At 38.7% G+C, this 16,576-nt stretch overlaps 1 protein-coding gene across 2 annotated transcripts in view; it reads right to left on the bottom strand.

The window, feature by feature from the left end:
• The window catches only part of LOC119779140 (glutamate receptor ionotropic, kainate 2-like), a 112,580-nt gene that overhangs the window by 24,948 nt on the left and 71,056 nt on the right, over positions 1-16,576 (bottom strand). For both annotated transcript variants that reach the window (XM_038278676.1, XM_038278674.1), the window contains exons 7-10: positions 3,920-4,063; positions 3,058-3,165; positions 2,838-2,951; positions 2,530-2,736 (exon numbers count right to left, since the gene is read on the bottom strand). In XM_038278676.1, the coding sequence (XP_038134604.1) occupies positions 2,530-2,736; positions 2,838-2,951; positions 3,058-3,165; positions 3,920-4,063 (573 nt within the window). The remainder of the gene's footprint in view (positions 1-2,529; positions 2,737-2,837; positions 2,952-3,057; positions 3,166-3,919; positions 4,064-16,576) is intronic.

A 16,576-nucleotide genomic window follows, 5' to 3' on the forward strand; every position in this document is an offset into this window, starting at 1 on the left:
AATCAAACAGACCAACAGACCAAACAATTGGTAATCCAGCAAACAAAAAAACAAAACAAACAACAAAACAAACACTGAGCAAATACTTAAAAAAGCATTCACCCAACCAACCGAAGAAAAAAAGAATAATTACGAATATATTATAGTCATATGACTGGATAAAAAACAAATTATTTTTATTTGTAAGGCCCTTGAAATGTTAATAAACAAAAACATAACCTATTACAAAAACAAAACCTGACAATGTTTCAGCTAAAGAGCGATTTTCTGGAAATTACAGGTAACATGTTTAATCCTTCTTATTTTGCACCAAAGGTGAGTCACACAGGCAGCCGCCTTTACTGTAGATTAATCTGTGACAAATTAACCTTGTGTCCCATCTGAACATAACATTAGACCCTTGGGCTGCTGCTAAGCACTGGTGCCTGAGTATTTTCTCATAATCCTTTCAAGAGTTATTTAATTTTGAACAGCAGCTCTGTGAACCCCTTTTTACTTGAGTTCCTACTCAAGGTTTTCTTTGATGTATTAGTTGGCACTAATTTCTTTTCCTCATGGCTTTCATTACTCAAGCAATAAAAAGATAATCATCTTTTATTTTATACAAACATTTAGCTGCAATTTTTTCATCATCACTGAAGTTTATATATCAAGTTCTATGATTTATACCAGCATGGGCCAATATTTCATTTCAATGACATTGTCTTTACATTTGGCAAAGGACACTGACAGTGAAAAATTCACAGTGAAGCAAGAAGATGTTTAAGATGAATATTAAACAATCATGCTGTTTATGTTTCAGATAATACCATGATGCAAAACTAACAATAATACCTAATAGTAAATCTGAAGTCTTGAGTGGCAAAAAATTGATTTATATAACCTGTGACTGGTGCAAAAATTAGCCCTATTAAAATGTAACTGAATATAACTTGAAGCTCATTTTTATGAAACGCAGCTGTTAGGATTTTTAGAATTGTAAAACATTTAGATTTTTGCATAAGCAAATTTACAGTTTATGTATTTGACTTCCTTTTGAATATCAATGAAACCCTAAATATATACAGTACTCACCTGTCACTTTGTTAGGTACACTTGTGTGGAATCATATTCCTTAATTGCTTGTTAATATAATTCGCAAATTAGCCAATCACAGCAACTTAATTCAGGTATGTTACATTGAGTCATATGGTGATATAAATGAAACACAGCAAAATTTAGCAACTTCCAACAAACTTGTGTAAATCTTCTCTCAACATGTTGAACCTTGAAGCAAGTGAGCTTAAGTAGGGAAAATACCACACAGATTGTCATTGCTATCTGCTAAGAACACTAAACTGAGGCTACATTACATACATAGTCACCTAAATTGGACAATGAGAGATTGGAAAAATGTTTTCCGGTCCGATAATTTTTAAAATCAGCTAGAACATTTCGAGGAATTGATCGTTTATGGTAGTGTAATGGCCATAGGTATGGCATAGTATCAAATGAATGCTATGTAAGCTGCTAAAAAAGTTGATCATATTCATCTCATGATGACCAACTGACATGAAGTTAAAAAAAATTTTCTTGGCTTGTTCAAGTAGCATAATATACCATCTCACTTGAAATATCCCACATGACTATGAATTACCTGTACTTCCATGGTCTCCACAGTCACCAGATATGATTGGAGATGTAGACATTATCTTAATGTTTTTCTTTTATTATTGCTTATTTTTTTATTACTACTATTATATACCACTTTATTGTTTAATGATTGACTATCTTATGATTGCGTGAAGCACTTTGGTCCTGTTGGGATCATTATAAATAAATTTGGTATAGAATGGTATCACTTAAATAGAGAAGTTTTTGGGAGGTGGTGGGAGAGTACTGTGAGTACTGCATCCTGGATATACAGCTAATAAATCTGAACCACAATCTCCCAAAAAATGTATAGACACTGTTGAATGTATACACTGAATAATTAAGGTAGTTATGGAGGCAAGTAGTTCTGCCTGGGAAGTGCAGGCCTAGTAGTTAGAGCGTTCGAGTCCTTAAAAAAACATTAAGTTCCTGGGTTTCAACTCCTACTGCTAGTCAGAGACCGTGAGCAATACCCTTAGCCCCAGAATGCTTCCTGGAGCTAGAAAGGGGCAGTCTTAAAAAATAGATGAAATACAAAGGACAAATTTCATTGTATCGGAAAATAATGCAATGAAACAAATATTATTATAATTTAAAACAACATTGAAAATTGTATCAGCATGGTGTAATTAATAAAGTGGTTGGTAAGTCAACAAGCTGAGACTCCAGAACGGCTCATTTTACAACCCTGTGTTTTTTTAAAAGATCTGGCAATACCTGCAAGTGCATGTATTTTTTTTACTGCTTTTGGCAGAATTTTAGGTTTTTGCTTAGAGCTGCACAGGTTACACATGAAATAACAAACTTTATAAAAGATGAGTTCCAGCCTGAAAGAAAAGGGAAACAACACATCTATGTGCTGCAGCATGCATGCCGCCCTGCTGAATATTGACTCACATGGTCCATGAGCTCCCGCACCATACCATTCCACTGGCCTGTGCCCTCGTCTAGTGCTCCATACTTTCCATCTTCCACTAATCGCACCTCATAGCGAAACCCCAGGATACCAGAGAGTTCCCTCAGCAGGTCGATGCAGTAGCCCTCAAAACGGTCATTCCCATACAGAGGCTTGTCCGACTTCTTGAACATGACATACGGCTCCTCCTGTCAAGGAAATACATGCTGGTATAGAAATTAGAGTGTTTTTGCAACATAATTATTACATAGTTTGAGTGTTCAGTGCTTGTGTTGTTTCTCTACTATACCAGAATAGTGGAAACACGCAGGGATTTGTTTGCAAGGGAGTCTGTAATGTTGGATGTCTTGCTTTTGTGAGACTCTGTCATATTTAGACCGCTGGGAGGATCCCACGTTCCAATCTGTTATAACAGTTTAGTGTCAAGTTCACATCAGTTTGTGACTTCAAAGAAAATAAAATATGTTGTTTTGTTTTTTTAACTAAAACAGTACCCATTAAGGACACACCTTTTCCAGCCCTTCCTCCTTTAGGCTTATGACGTCTAGATCGAAATCTGTTCTCAGCCCATTGGTCTTATTGAAGAGAACGCGTCCCGTCAAGCCATCCCAGTGAGCCTGGAAGAAGACATTTCCTGAAATCCCATTGCTTCACTGTAGCCTTTCTGAAGAAAATCCAACTTTACTAAATGTAACATTTTCCATCCTGATTTCTAAATTCATCTGGCTCTTACCTCACCTTCTGTCTATGCAACAGAAAAAGCACCAATAAAGCAGCAAGAACAGAGACAGGTTTGACAGGTAAAAGTTCATTATGCATGTGGTTCATTGGGCTTGAAGTTTAACATCAAAGCTGTTTGGAGGAACAGACGGGTGTTGAGAGCAGTGGCAGAAGCAGGATAAGGTGTGGATGTGGGGGCGGGGGGTGGTGCTATGGGAGAGCACCGGCTGCAACAATGGCTTATTGTGAAATTACCTGCAATGATACTACCCACAAAATGAAAGAGCTTTGTAGAACAAAGCAAGCGGCTGACCCTGACTCGAGTTAGGAGACAGCAAGGTTTTGATAAAAACATAGAATGAGATAAGTATGGAGAAAATACAGGGAGAGAGGGAATAAAACATCCTAGAAATAATTATAGTCATTGTGAGTAAAGCAGTGTTTTCCTCGGATTACAGTTTCAAAAAAATTGCTGTAAATGTCAAGATTTGATTACGATGATCATCAACACAATGACAAAATGTTTCCTATGGAAAACAATGTTGAAATTGTTAACTGAAAGGAAAACAAAGAACAAAATAAATAACGTGAAACATGCAACAAAGGAGAAGCTACAGAGTTCAGCCCATCTGAAGGTGATTGGCATTTTACCTCTTTGATAAGGTTTATAAAACGGCCTCCAAAGCGCCACGGCTTGTGGCGATTACACTGCAGAGAGCTGACGGTGATTTGCTGCGACTGCTGCACTGCCACTGCCACCACATGCACGGCATCGTACATCAGAGCTGCGTCCGTCTGAAAACAAGAAGGTAACATATTCAGACATTTTTACAAGACCTGTTGACACATCCGTCTGCATGACCTTCCTTCTCCTCGTTTTATCACCTGCAGAAGGAGCATAGGAAACTATTTAAAGTTTTTTGTGTCTCTTTACTTGCAGGGAACTTAAATCAGGATTATCACCAGCAATAAATGCCCTGAACAAATGGCAGTGTGTCTTAGCCTGTTAGTAAAAATATCCGACTAGTGTCTGAGGCAATCAGAAACCTCTGCCAGACAGAGGCTTTCAGTGGAAGGCTGGCCTGTCAGTGTAAAGACTAATGGGGCCTGATGGGTGTGCCTATTTTCCAGAGAAAAACATTGCAAGAAAAACAGCCACCAGTGGAGACAAAACCCTTTTTGACAGGTTCATTCAACTTGCAGATAGAACAGAAATTACTTGGATATGCATTGAACTACATGTTTAAATTACTAGATGCAATGCTATAACTTTAATCAAAATATGTTTTACATAACTTTAAATATGCAGAAACAGAATCTAATTTATTGCCAAGTAGGTTTGCACTTACAAGGAATTTGACTTGGTGTCGATGGTGCAGTCAAATTAGATATATATACAGAACACAGGATCTGTGTAAACAATATAAAACATAGGATATACAATATACAATACATAGCTATGTACTATATACACAGTAGACTTTGCGTTATAATATAATGCAGGAGGTCTGCAGATGCTACGTTGGTGTAGCTACTAGTGAGGTTTTGGTCCTATTGGACCGCAGCCTCCTGCTAGAGGGAAGTGACTGGTATAGTTTGGGGCTGGGATGCGAGGGATCAGCCACAATCTTCCCTGCACGCCTCAGAGTCCTGGAAGCATAGAGATCCTGGAAAGAATGAAGCCAATCCCCTTCTCTGCAGACCGGATAACATTGCATTGTAATTTCTGCTATAGAACAACACAAAGCAATGCGTAACTGAAGGAACAGGAACCACTTTGAAGAACAATTTTTAGCTGTCTACATCAGCTTTGTATATCAAACAATGTTTTCTGTTAAGTAAATCTAATTTTTAATTGGACTGGATTAGGAAAGTGTCTGCATCAGCTTTAAAGTCTTTAAAAAGGATTAGCACATTTCTTTTGGGACTTTGACATTGTAATACCGATTCATTTAATACTACACTTTTGCTAGCCAGGGTGCCATTCCGAACTTAGTCCCGCCCACAAGGTTTGAGGTCGGGAAGTTCGGTCTGGCAGTGCTCCATAGTAGCGCGAGTATTATCGCCCACTCTCTGCCGATCCAATCAAGTTGTCAGGGCGGGCTTTATACAATGATAGACAGATGATCAACAGTAATGTAATCAACCACGTGACCAAAGCGCGCTTGGGTGACAACAACAATGGCTGCTGCTGGAGAGTTGAGGTGAGTAGATTCTGCTATTAGGTCTGTTCTAGAAGATATCGACAGCAAATTAATTTCAAAAGAGGAACAGAGAAACGCGATTAAGGCTCATCTTCTTATTCTAGGCGTGTCACTGCACGCTTTGATTTTTGTTGACAACAACTATGCGTCGCTTAACATACGTCAGGCATAGGTCTATCCAATTGAGTGCAGAGGCATTTTTTTTCCTGGTTCGTTCAAAACACGCCCCATAATCACAGCTCTATGGAGCAGTATCAGACTCCTATTCTGACTAGAATTTAGTAGGACTACGTCAGGCTACACTTTTGCCTTAATCTAAACCAATCTAGTTTAGCCTCCACAATATGTTAAAGCAGTGGTTACCAAACTTTACTTTGTGGGCTCCTGTTGGTGTGCAAGCAAGTATCCCTCATTCAAGTCAGTTGTATGGAAATCGTTTCTCTACCCCCAAAAAATGGACAGAAAGGAAGTAGGTATCTATACAGGTAGCAAATGGTGTTTTAGGACATTGGTAGCTGATGGAGCAAAAACATCCAACATGATGTCGTCATCAAATAGCAGATGCTAAGTTCATGGTAAAGTTTATGCCATCTTGAAATGAGCATGCAGCCCATAGCATCAGATATTACGGTAAAACACAATGAACTTGCTACTGAGACAAACAGCTTGGTGATTGTGCTGTTCAAAATCACATTTTTGACTTTTTAATTGTGTCAGGTACACAGATCTATTTGTGATTCTTCTCTTTCTTTCTCTCTGAAGGGTGCGACTGGTAGGCTGCAGCCACAGGTGTTTCCATTATCTGGCAATCAAGCGAAGCATAAGAGGAGGCAGGAGTCAAGAGGAAGGTGTCAGAGCAATAGCTCACCAAGGGTTGAACCTGACCTGATCTTTGCTCCTGAAATCGAAGCTTGAAAGAAGAGTTTCACACTAAGCCTTGTTCTTTTTTCCCACAGACCACTTTTGTTCTGGAGCCAACCATCATCCACTGACTACTTGGTTCCTGCAAGTCTGAATCCAAACAAGCCAGGCTAACCATGTGCTTGTGCCTTCCTGAAACTGCTGTTTACCAACGTTCCATCACTGACCAAGACCATTTCACTGCTCCTCCGAACCATTGCCTGCACATCCATCCTCCTACGTCCAGTACTAACAACAGCCTACTGAGAAGTATTACACAAACAGCTGTTAAGCTTGCCAGCCACAGCTCTCTGTGTCCCACTCAAAACCTCTCTGGATTCTCCACCTAACAAATATCATAAACCATACACTTTTTTATTTTCAACAATTTGGTGACCAAATTCTTCCCAATCTCCCTGGTTCTCACACTCCCTTTCCCCTCAGTTAACTTTTACTTTAAATCTGCTCTGTTTGTTGTCCTGTCCGAAGTCATGGAAATTAATATATTGTGCATTTAATTAATTTTAAGTGAGACAAAAATCCCTCTCAGGCTGTAGCAGCAATTTTTGTGCACCCTTGTTATTTCTTTTGTTTCTTTGTGAACATAATGATTTTAAATCTACATTAAAAAACACTTTGTAAAACACAAAAAAACAACATAACTATTTAGCTGAATTGCATTTGGTGCCAAAAATGCTTTGTATGGATGCACACCATAATGTGGAGTGAGACCCAACAATGGAGTAAAATGCTACTGTTATTTAGTAGCAGCTTTCACTGACAATTAGTCGACTACAGGTATGACGTTTATGCCAAAGATCAGCCCCCAATTTGGCAAGAATTTAATTTTTGTTTCTTTTTAAATCCAGATATTTTAAAATAATGCAGCTTAGAGTTGTACTCATAATACTGTAAAACCATAAGAAAATCTTAAGTTTATCCTACTGTGAATATTTAATAGTGGCCCTAGTGTCCACCATAAATCTGAAGGTATGCAAAAGGATGTAGTAACTAGTTACATTTACCCAGTTACATTTACTTAATGTAACTTAAAAGTAACTTTTTGACAAAAACATACTTTTAGGAGTAGTTTTACTGCAACATACTTTTTTACTTTTACTTGGATATTTTATTAATAAAATATCATTACATTATCATGAGTACAATGTTTGGCTGCTCAATCCATTGTGGAAAATTTGACTAAATAATGACCAACCTTGTTTTAAAAAAAGTGCTTCAGACAAAGACACCCAGTTAATGTGTATTTTAAAGCTACAGTGTGTAATAATTACAGGGATATACAGTCAGAAATGTAATATATTATACATAACTATGTTATTTATCATCATCTACGAGCTCAGCCTCTTAACCTTAATATTTGCGTTGCCTTAGAATTCGTTATTTATAATTACATAGGAGCGGGTCTCGCAGCCATGGAGGCAGACATCTTTGCGCTACGGCAGCGCAGAGCCAACAAACTAGCGATTGCGAGATTGCCCATGTAGAAAAAATAACGGGTATATTTATTATCTTAAGTCTACATGAAATCTATACCCTACACAGGCTTATGAAATACTATCTGTAAAATGATCTATGTAAACAAACCTCATCACTTGAGAAGGTAGGTGATGCGGATGTCGTGGAAGACATTTTGTCCCGTAACGCTCGCCGTACTGTTGGGGGGGAGAAGCGGTGAGATGTTCATGTTGCTGCGGTCTGCAGTCTGGACGTTAGATGTCGCTGAAAATTACACACTACTGTATAGCTTTAAAGTAAATGTTGCTGTACACAAGCTTACTTCAACCTTTTTGGAAATCAAGTTTATATACGGTAAGAAGAAAATATAGTTTCACAACTTTTGTGTAAAACTAAATGCTTTGGAAAAATGTTTGTTCTGCCTGTATTTGCAATAGTTTGCTTATTTAAATTATTTTAATATAGTCTCTAAGTTTATATTTTGGTCTGTCATTATAACATAGTTTTAATTATTAGGTATAGGTTAAGTACTTGGGGAGCTTTCTAACCAAATATGTCTTTACTCTTACTAAAATAATTTCTTGGATGGCTACTTTTTACTTAGTGTCATGATCTTGGCGCTGATGGCTGCCTTGATTGCTCATTTCATTCTCCTGCCAGTTCTGCCCAGTTTCTCAATACTGCTCATCATATCCACCTATTACAGCTTCTTTTTAAACTGCTTTCTCCCGGTCATCAGAGCCCGATTATTCTTGAGCCCTTGGTGTGAGAGTTTTAGCCTAACTAATTGTGTTCTGTTTGCCTGATCCTGGATCCTTTTGCTTTTGGACCTCTGAGCCTGCCCATCACTGTTCCTATCTGTTGGCCTAACCTGTCTTTGGACACCTGCCGGATTCTTCTTATGGACTGAACCTGGATCTGACTTCTGACTTTGACCTGGATTATCCTGCCTTCCTTCATCTGCCTGGATCAGACCTCCTGCCAGTTATGTAGCATTTAAGGCTTCAGAGTTTGGAACTCTCTGGCAGCGTCAACTGTGTCTTTTCAACCGACTGGCTGGAATCAACCTCGTTCTCTGGGCACTGACTTTACTGCAAAACCTGGTTAGTGACTCACTCGTTCATAATCATCTCTGTCAGATTATTGTGGTCACTAACCTGTTTTTCTCTGCTGCCGAGATTTGTAGCCGCTGCTACTGCAGAGCCGCAGAACTGCAGATCCGGTTTTAAATAAACACCTTTTGAATAATCCCACTGTCTGTCTTGCCTTGAATACTGTGTCCATTGTTCGGAGTTGTGACGCTTAACTAAGTTAGAAATATGATGAAGCAATGCTACTCTCACCTGAGTACACTTTTTGCCTACTCTACGCAGCTCTAAAGAAAAGTCATCCAAAACTGTAAACTCCCAACCCTAAATTCATTACTCTGGCATGCTTGGATTTCCTAACTGCTCTAGTGGGCACACATGAATTGCCTGCATGCTCTCTGTCCACTCAATTTAAGACAGTTGGCACTCTGATTAGGTAATTTTTACATGCAGGCTACACTTTGCTCATCAGATTTGACAGTTTCTTGAAGAAAAGTCTCAAAGATGATGTAAAAAATTCCTCTAAGGAATAAAACTATTAGGTATTTTGCTGTATAAGTGGTGAGTCTGGTTTCAGCTGATCTCATGCTAGTTTTCCATGGGAACCATTTTCTACATTTATAGCAGGTAAGGGATATAGTTTCCACTAGAAGAAAATTATACTCTTAAGCACGGCTTATTCAAGCTTTATTAATGGTAACAGGGTAATCATAGAAATTAGTCCTGCACCCAACAGCATGAGACAATAATAACTTGATTACATTTGAGCACAGAAAATAAGATGCATTTCTCCTATTTTTTTTCTCTGCTTTAAGAGATGCTGGCTGTGGGTGTAAAAGGCAGCATTCAATGGGAGACATCTCTTCTCTCCTTAATCCCTCCTGTTTTTCAGGGGAGAAGGCTGAGGCCATATCTGCTTGCTTCATGTACCAGTGTGCAGTATTTGGAAGTACTGCATGCTGTGTTAGTGTGGTGGTCAAGACAAAAGCTGATTATGAAAACAGTCTGTCATTTTAAAGCTCTAGTTTTTGGACTGAGGGAGATGAACACCCAGTTTTATTGAGTAATAGGGATGTTTGTTGTGTAGTTATCTTATTTTTTAAGTGAAGTAATGTTAGTGGATTTTTCCTTTTTTGTTTTGTTTAAATAAGTATATTCTAAAGTTAAGGTCTTGAAAACAAAATAATATGGACATGCTATTCAAAAACTTCTTTTTTAACCATCAGTATACGTATTTTACAGAGTAAATAAATGTACTTAAGTCTTGTGCCTATCTCCTATGCTTTTAGCAACAATCTTGATTTCCTCTTCTTAGAGATAACCAGTCTAAATTTTCTTTCGTCTATCATCAACTGTATGCCCTGAATTTTCAGTTAATCAGCCTAGCTCTAAATTTATTCAGAGGGAAAAAAAGTACTTCTGGGAATAAATATCTGACAGCTTGTTTGACAGGAAAACAGATACAGTCTGAAAGTTCAGCCTGGAAGTTTATATTTAGTTTATTTTTGATTCTGAAATATGCCTCAGTCTGAAATCCAGCTGGATTGCTTTAAGCACAGCCTTGATATGTGACAGCAGGCTGACAATTCATTTTATGAAAGCTTAACAGGCCAACTTTAACTACTTCTGTGATTTTTTTTTTTTATTCTCTGTGAAGTTTTTCCTCTGCTATGCAAATTGGTCCCAATATGACCAATACTGTAAAATAACTGACACAAACTTAGGTCTTTTGTTATAAAAATAATGTTGAATTTTAATCTTTATATTACACAACTTTAAATGTTTATATACATTAGTGTACTTAGATGTCAATTTTAATATAAGTTTAATATGCAGTAGAGACTTTAAATGAAGCTATGAGCCCCAAATTGATACACAGCAGCAAGAAACAACAGTAAAACCACTAGTATGAGTTAAAAAATGTGGATGTTTTACAGGGGCTGTGTCCATAAACATAGGGTGCCACGATGCTGTCATATGTAGTAGGACATCCTATAATTTTTTTTTAATAACAATTTGAATAATTCTAAACATTTAAAAATAGTAAATAGACAAAAATTAAAAATTAAAAAAACTCTAAAATCTTAAATTTCCTGTAATATGTAGGAATGTATTCAGACACAGAGTGTCATGATCTTTTACAGCGATCTGACCCACATGCAGAAAACCACTCAGAGAAACCAGGAGAAGGTTTAACAGGTTTTATTGAAAACAAGACGAGATGGGTTACTCTGAACGCTGGTGAACGGCACTGGAAAGTGAGAAGGGAAGTTCAGCGTTTAGTTCAGGTTCAGTGGGAAATTTGAGCTACACTTTGCAAAAGCAGAAACAGTTACTGGACTCACGTTTCCAGAGAAGATGTCCTTCCAAGAATCCAGTCGGTGTGGGTTGTTCCAGAAATTGGTTGACTCGTTGGAGGGCGGACAGGGTTAACCCGGGCTAAGCTGGTTCCTTGAGGAGCGGTGGAGCTGACTGCCACTTAGATTTCCTGAGGTACTTGAACGATTCGTTTTGAGATGTATCCCCTGTTCAGTGTAAAGCTCAAACAATTCTTTCGGGGGGGAGAAGGTCCAAACCTCCTGATTGCATCCCCTGCTCAGTATGAAGCTCAAGACGATCCTTCCAGGGGGAGAAGGCACAAACACCCAGTTTGCAGGGTGACTTCCCAAAACTGGCAAACACTCTGGCATCAAGGTAGTGGCAGTCAGCAGCTTAAGAGTCCTCAGATTATGAGGCAACCATCCGCAGGTGTGTGAAAGGGCCAACGAGAACCGGGCGCAACCTGGTGGTGGAGGAAGAAAACACAAAAAACACAACCCACACAAACTGGATTCCTAACACGGAGACCTGTATTTCCCCCAAATGGCTAGAACTTCCTCTGAATCTATCACAAAAGTAAGCCCTAATCAGCGAATTATCAATTAGCCAGGATACTTACCATGTGTAAACCTAAAATATACAATATGATGTGTTGAATATTAAAGAAGGGGTAGACAGCAATCTGTGCAAATAGCACCACTAAAGACGGTAGTAAATATGCGCTGCCCTGGTGGCACAGTGACAACTCCATAGAATCACACCAAACCTACAGCCAAAAACATGAGGCATGTGCAGACATTTTAGGTAAGGTAAACACAGAAGGATGGTAGCAGAGAGGTGCATTGTTGCCTGAGCTCTTCAAAAAGAAGTTTGAGGCACCATCTGAAGCCCCTGTCAAACCTTGACAATTTAGCCAGTGTACGTCTGACATCACAGAATCTTTTTTTTTTTTGCGTGTCCTGTCTGACAATGTGGCAATAAGAATAATTTCCTTGATGCCAAAAAGAGCCCAGCAGATTTTACTTTCACAAGTGGAGCAGTTCTGCTTGATTTATGCATGTAGATAGCTTTATTATAATTCATGCAAGGAGTATTTCAGGTTATATGGACACTGCAATGTGAAAGTAGAACAGGATAGAAAAAACAAGAAAAAGGAGAAAAGATGAAAGAAAGAGGAGATAAACAGGAGATAAAATATCTTCTGTCTACTTCATCACTTGCAAAGAGAGATGTAAGAAGAACAGCACAACCAAAGGATATAGTATAAGAGATACATAAAGGAACACCTTGATCTCATTGCTGAAGTACATGTAGTATTATTTAATCTGACATGTATAATGTCATAGTTGAAGATAAGAATATGAGCTTTCTGTATGGAAGTGAATCTCCAAGTACCTGGAACCAAGCACCTGTAGTTGTTTGTGAGAGTGCACTTGTGCATGTAAAGTTTATCCAAATGAAAAATGTTCAATAGTGGTTGTGAAGAGCCAAAGACCCACCCACACAGGGCACCGAGGCATGGAAGACCCAAAACACCAGATGTCCAAAGGGACCCCCGAGCAAAGGTGTCCAAGACGGGCCAACACAGGAAATCTGTACCACCACCAAAAGAACAGACGTCCCCAAGGAAATCCCCCTGCTGCTGTAATGCCAAAGACCCCAGGAGCCGTGGGGACGAGTATTCATAATGAGTAAAGAACTTATGTTCAATGAAAGCCTAACTTATGCATAACACACGGCAGCGTAATGCTCATTAAATGTCACATACCAGTGTCCGGAGGGGGGCAGCGATGTGTCCGGCCTGCATAAAAAGATGTCTTTGATCGCAGTATTGACCTAACTGCTGTTTACCGCTCGCCAAAAGAAGAATAAATAAATAAAAAGAAAGAAAGAGGGTCTGCAGTCACAGCAGATTTAGTGTCATGTCTGCAAGGAAGTTCACTCCTGTAAACCCTCTTTTACACAAAAACGCTGTCAATAACGGCATTATAAAGTCGCTGTAAGTTAGAAACACTTTCAACAGATCGTTGACATACTTAACGTATGTTAACGATCAAATAACTTACCTGCAACTTATGCCACATGAGCATATGCTGGCATATGTCAAAATTTACGTACTTGCAGTACGTGTGCTTCAATGTGCTCATAAGTTATATAAAACTGACCCATAACTTATCCAATTTGGTATGTAAGGCATACACTGGTCTACACCGATCGTCAAGGGGGGACAAGGGCTGAGAGTCTTTAAGGGATTGGTGGAGTCTGGAACAAATGATAATTTATCAAAAATTATTTAAAAAAAAAAGGAAACTTTTTTCTGCATAATACTTTAATTAAAAAAAGTAGAACAGTTTCTTTAGAAAAGGTATCTGTAGATCATTTTCATATTTGAAATAACCACATTAGCCTGGTTAAAAAAGAAAAACACAGCAAGAAATATATTTTCTTCAGTATTTCTTCCTTCTTTTCTTTTTAGCAATAGGAACGTGAAATAATCTTGCTTTAATGAATGGGCTGTTCCTAGTCTGTTTTTAGATTATACTCACTGGATTTTTCTTTGTCCTATTTGCAATTGAACAAGATTAAAATAAAAAATATCACTGATTAAGGGGTAGTTTCTGGTAGTCAAACCAAACCACACTAAATACCCGATACTTTTAAAGAGCATTGTAAAAAAAAAAAAAAAAAATTTTTATCTACCCGCAAAAGAAGGAGATTATTATAAGTAATCTTTTTCACGTTAACACTCAATACACTGTTGGCATAAACAGCTTAAATAAATAAAACTTAAGTAAAATAGAGATTAATGAGGTTCAGTTTGAATCTTATAAGGACTCATACGTACGTATAAGAACAATCTGGAAGTGGCTCTCAAACTGCAACAATGACAATTTGTTATCGGCGACATTAAAATGCTTTATCTGCGCAGCGTAGAAGACAGGGCTTTGTTTATATTCACATAAAAATTGATCAGATGCATCGCTTTATTTGCAGACAGGATATTGGCTGTGGCACAGTCTAAATACAGATCTGAAAGCATCTGTGTTTGCCAAAATAATCCACTGATTATGCTATTGGCTGCTTTGTTTGACCAATCTAATCCATTCTTTTATTTTCTCCTACGCGTTCTGACTTCTCGCTTCTTAGAAATTGTATTTCTCTCCCTTTTTTAATGTTACATGTCTGTGATACATTAAATTTGAGCATCAGTTTTGAATTTCCTATTAAAGGCTAAGATATTTTCTTCCACTCTGGAGCCCAATAATCGCAAATCCCTATTTGCTGGAAACAAAAAGAGTCTGGCATCAAGTAGAAGTGAAGATCAAGGGGGAAAAAGATGAAATGATGGCTCACCGCTTTGGCAGATTGCATTCAATTTAAAAACAATTCAAGAGCTATCTTGATATTTATTACAGAGCCAAGCAAAGATCCTCTGGGGCATCTGGAGTGCTTTAAGTAGAATCAATTTTGCGCCTTTGGGACACTTAGAAAAGGAAAAAGGTCTCAAAGAAGATACCCAGAACCTTTGTTTCCTTGTTTTGTATCTCACTCTCTCCTTTAGAAATCCTTCTTACCAGATGGAATGGAAAAACCTCTCCTCCTCACTAAATATTCCAGTCCTGAAGTCATTTTCTTTTCCTGTAACAACTCAACATTCTCTCCTTTCCTTTATGTCTTCATTCTTCTTTGCATGTTTTCCCTCCCATAAAAGTAATACGTGAGAAGCATACAAATGCATACCCATGTGCAAAAAACAATTAGAAAGATGTGTATACACCGTACAAACTCATGAAAAAACATGATCACTCCAAGTCACAGTGACAACCCCCTGACTTGCACGCTTCCCATCGGCATTTGTTGTTGTTGCTTGCTGTTCCCTCATTTAGAACAGGTGAGCCACTCTCTGCCAAAGTAAGCTAGTACGTGTGTGTGTGTGTGTGTGTGTATATATATATACAGACATATTCCTTTCTGCTGTATAAGTATTCAAAACCACCTCTCCATCTGGGACAATGCAGCACCTTGAAAAATGACATCCGACTTCTCTTTGCAACTCTTTCCAGACAGTTGACTTTTTTTAGGCTCTCCTCTAGATATTCAATATAAAAACGCCCCAAGCTATTCAATTTAATTCAGTTTATTTATATGGCACCAATTCACAACACATGTCAACTCAAGGTACTTTACAGTTCACCAGATCATACAATCAAATTGATTTAAAGTTTTCTATCTAAGGAAAACCAGTAGATTGCATTGACTCATTGACTCGAATGCAATCCCTCACACGTAGCGACAGTGGAGAGGAAAAACTCCCTTTTAACAGGAAGACACCTCCAACAGAACCAGGCTGAGTATGAGCGGCCATCTGCAGAGGCTTACTGGGGTTCAAGGAGACAGAAGCAGAGATACAAAAAGCAACTGTAAAAGGTGGCCCCGTCCAGGAAACACACAGCCAGGCAGACGAGCTCCGAGTTAACTCCCATGTCAGAGGATGAAAAGAGCACATCCAGACAGTCACAGTGAAAGAAACAGGACTACACCGAAAAACAGGCCGATCTCCAACATCAATACACAAAGGTGTTGATGGCAGCAACACAGCCGACACATCTCTCCAGGATGGTGTCACAGCCAAACAGGAACAGACGAGGCGAAGCTGCTATGAGAAAAAGCTGAGAGAGCAAAAAGTTGGAAATTGAACAACAGAGAATAGAGATAGAATGAAGGAGAATGATAAAATATGGGTCCCTATGTCCTCCAAAAGTCTAAGCCTATAGCAGCATAACTATTGAGATAGCTCAGGATAACCTGAGTGTTGGGAGCTGGAGTAGTACCATCTTTCTCCAGCAGAGTCCGCCGTGGATCCTCCTGAGCAGAGCCTCCTGCACAGCTGCTGCTCATTACCATCATCAGAGGATCCACTATATACTGTAAGCTGTCTTCAGACCTTGCCTCAATGTCGCAGTGTTGTATTCAGTTGGTTAGCACTTTAGTCAAGATCCTTCTGAGCACTTTGTTGACTTTGAATCCAGATTGGATTCTAACCCTTTTTGTCTCTACTTTCAGGAAACCTGTTTTTCTCTTGTGAAGCTCAGGAAGAGCTTAATCTGCCGAGTCTGCCCTCTGAGCCAAACCTGAAGACTTCTCTCTGGATTTCCATGCAGCTCTGGACCAAGAGCTGGAAACTCAAAACCAAGGTCTGCCCTCTCTCTAGATGTAAGACGCTGAAGCAGCAAACAGACTCAGCTGAACAAACATTCCCAGGACCCAACAGTTCTCCTCCCAAGGCGTTAACCAAGAACCCTCAAGGTACAAACCAGAAA

Source organism: Cyprinodon tularosa, unplaced genomic scaffold (genome assembly GCF_016077235.1).
Source record: "Cyprinodon tularosa strain WSP-4 unplaced genomic scaffold, ASM1607723v1 ctg143, whole genome shotgun sequence".
In the NCBI taxonomy this organism is placed as follows: Eukaryota; Metazoa; Chordata; class Actinopteri; order Cyprinodontiformes; family Cyprinodontidae; genus Cyprinodon; species Cyprinodon tularosa.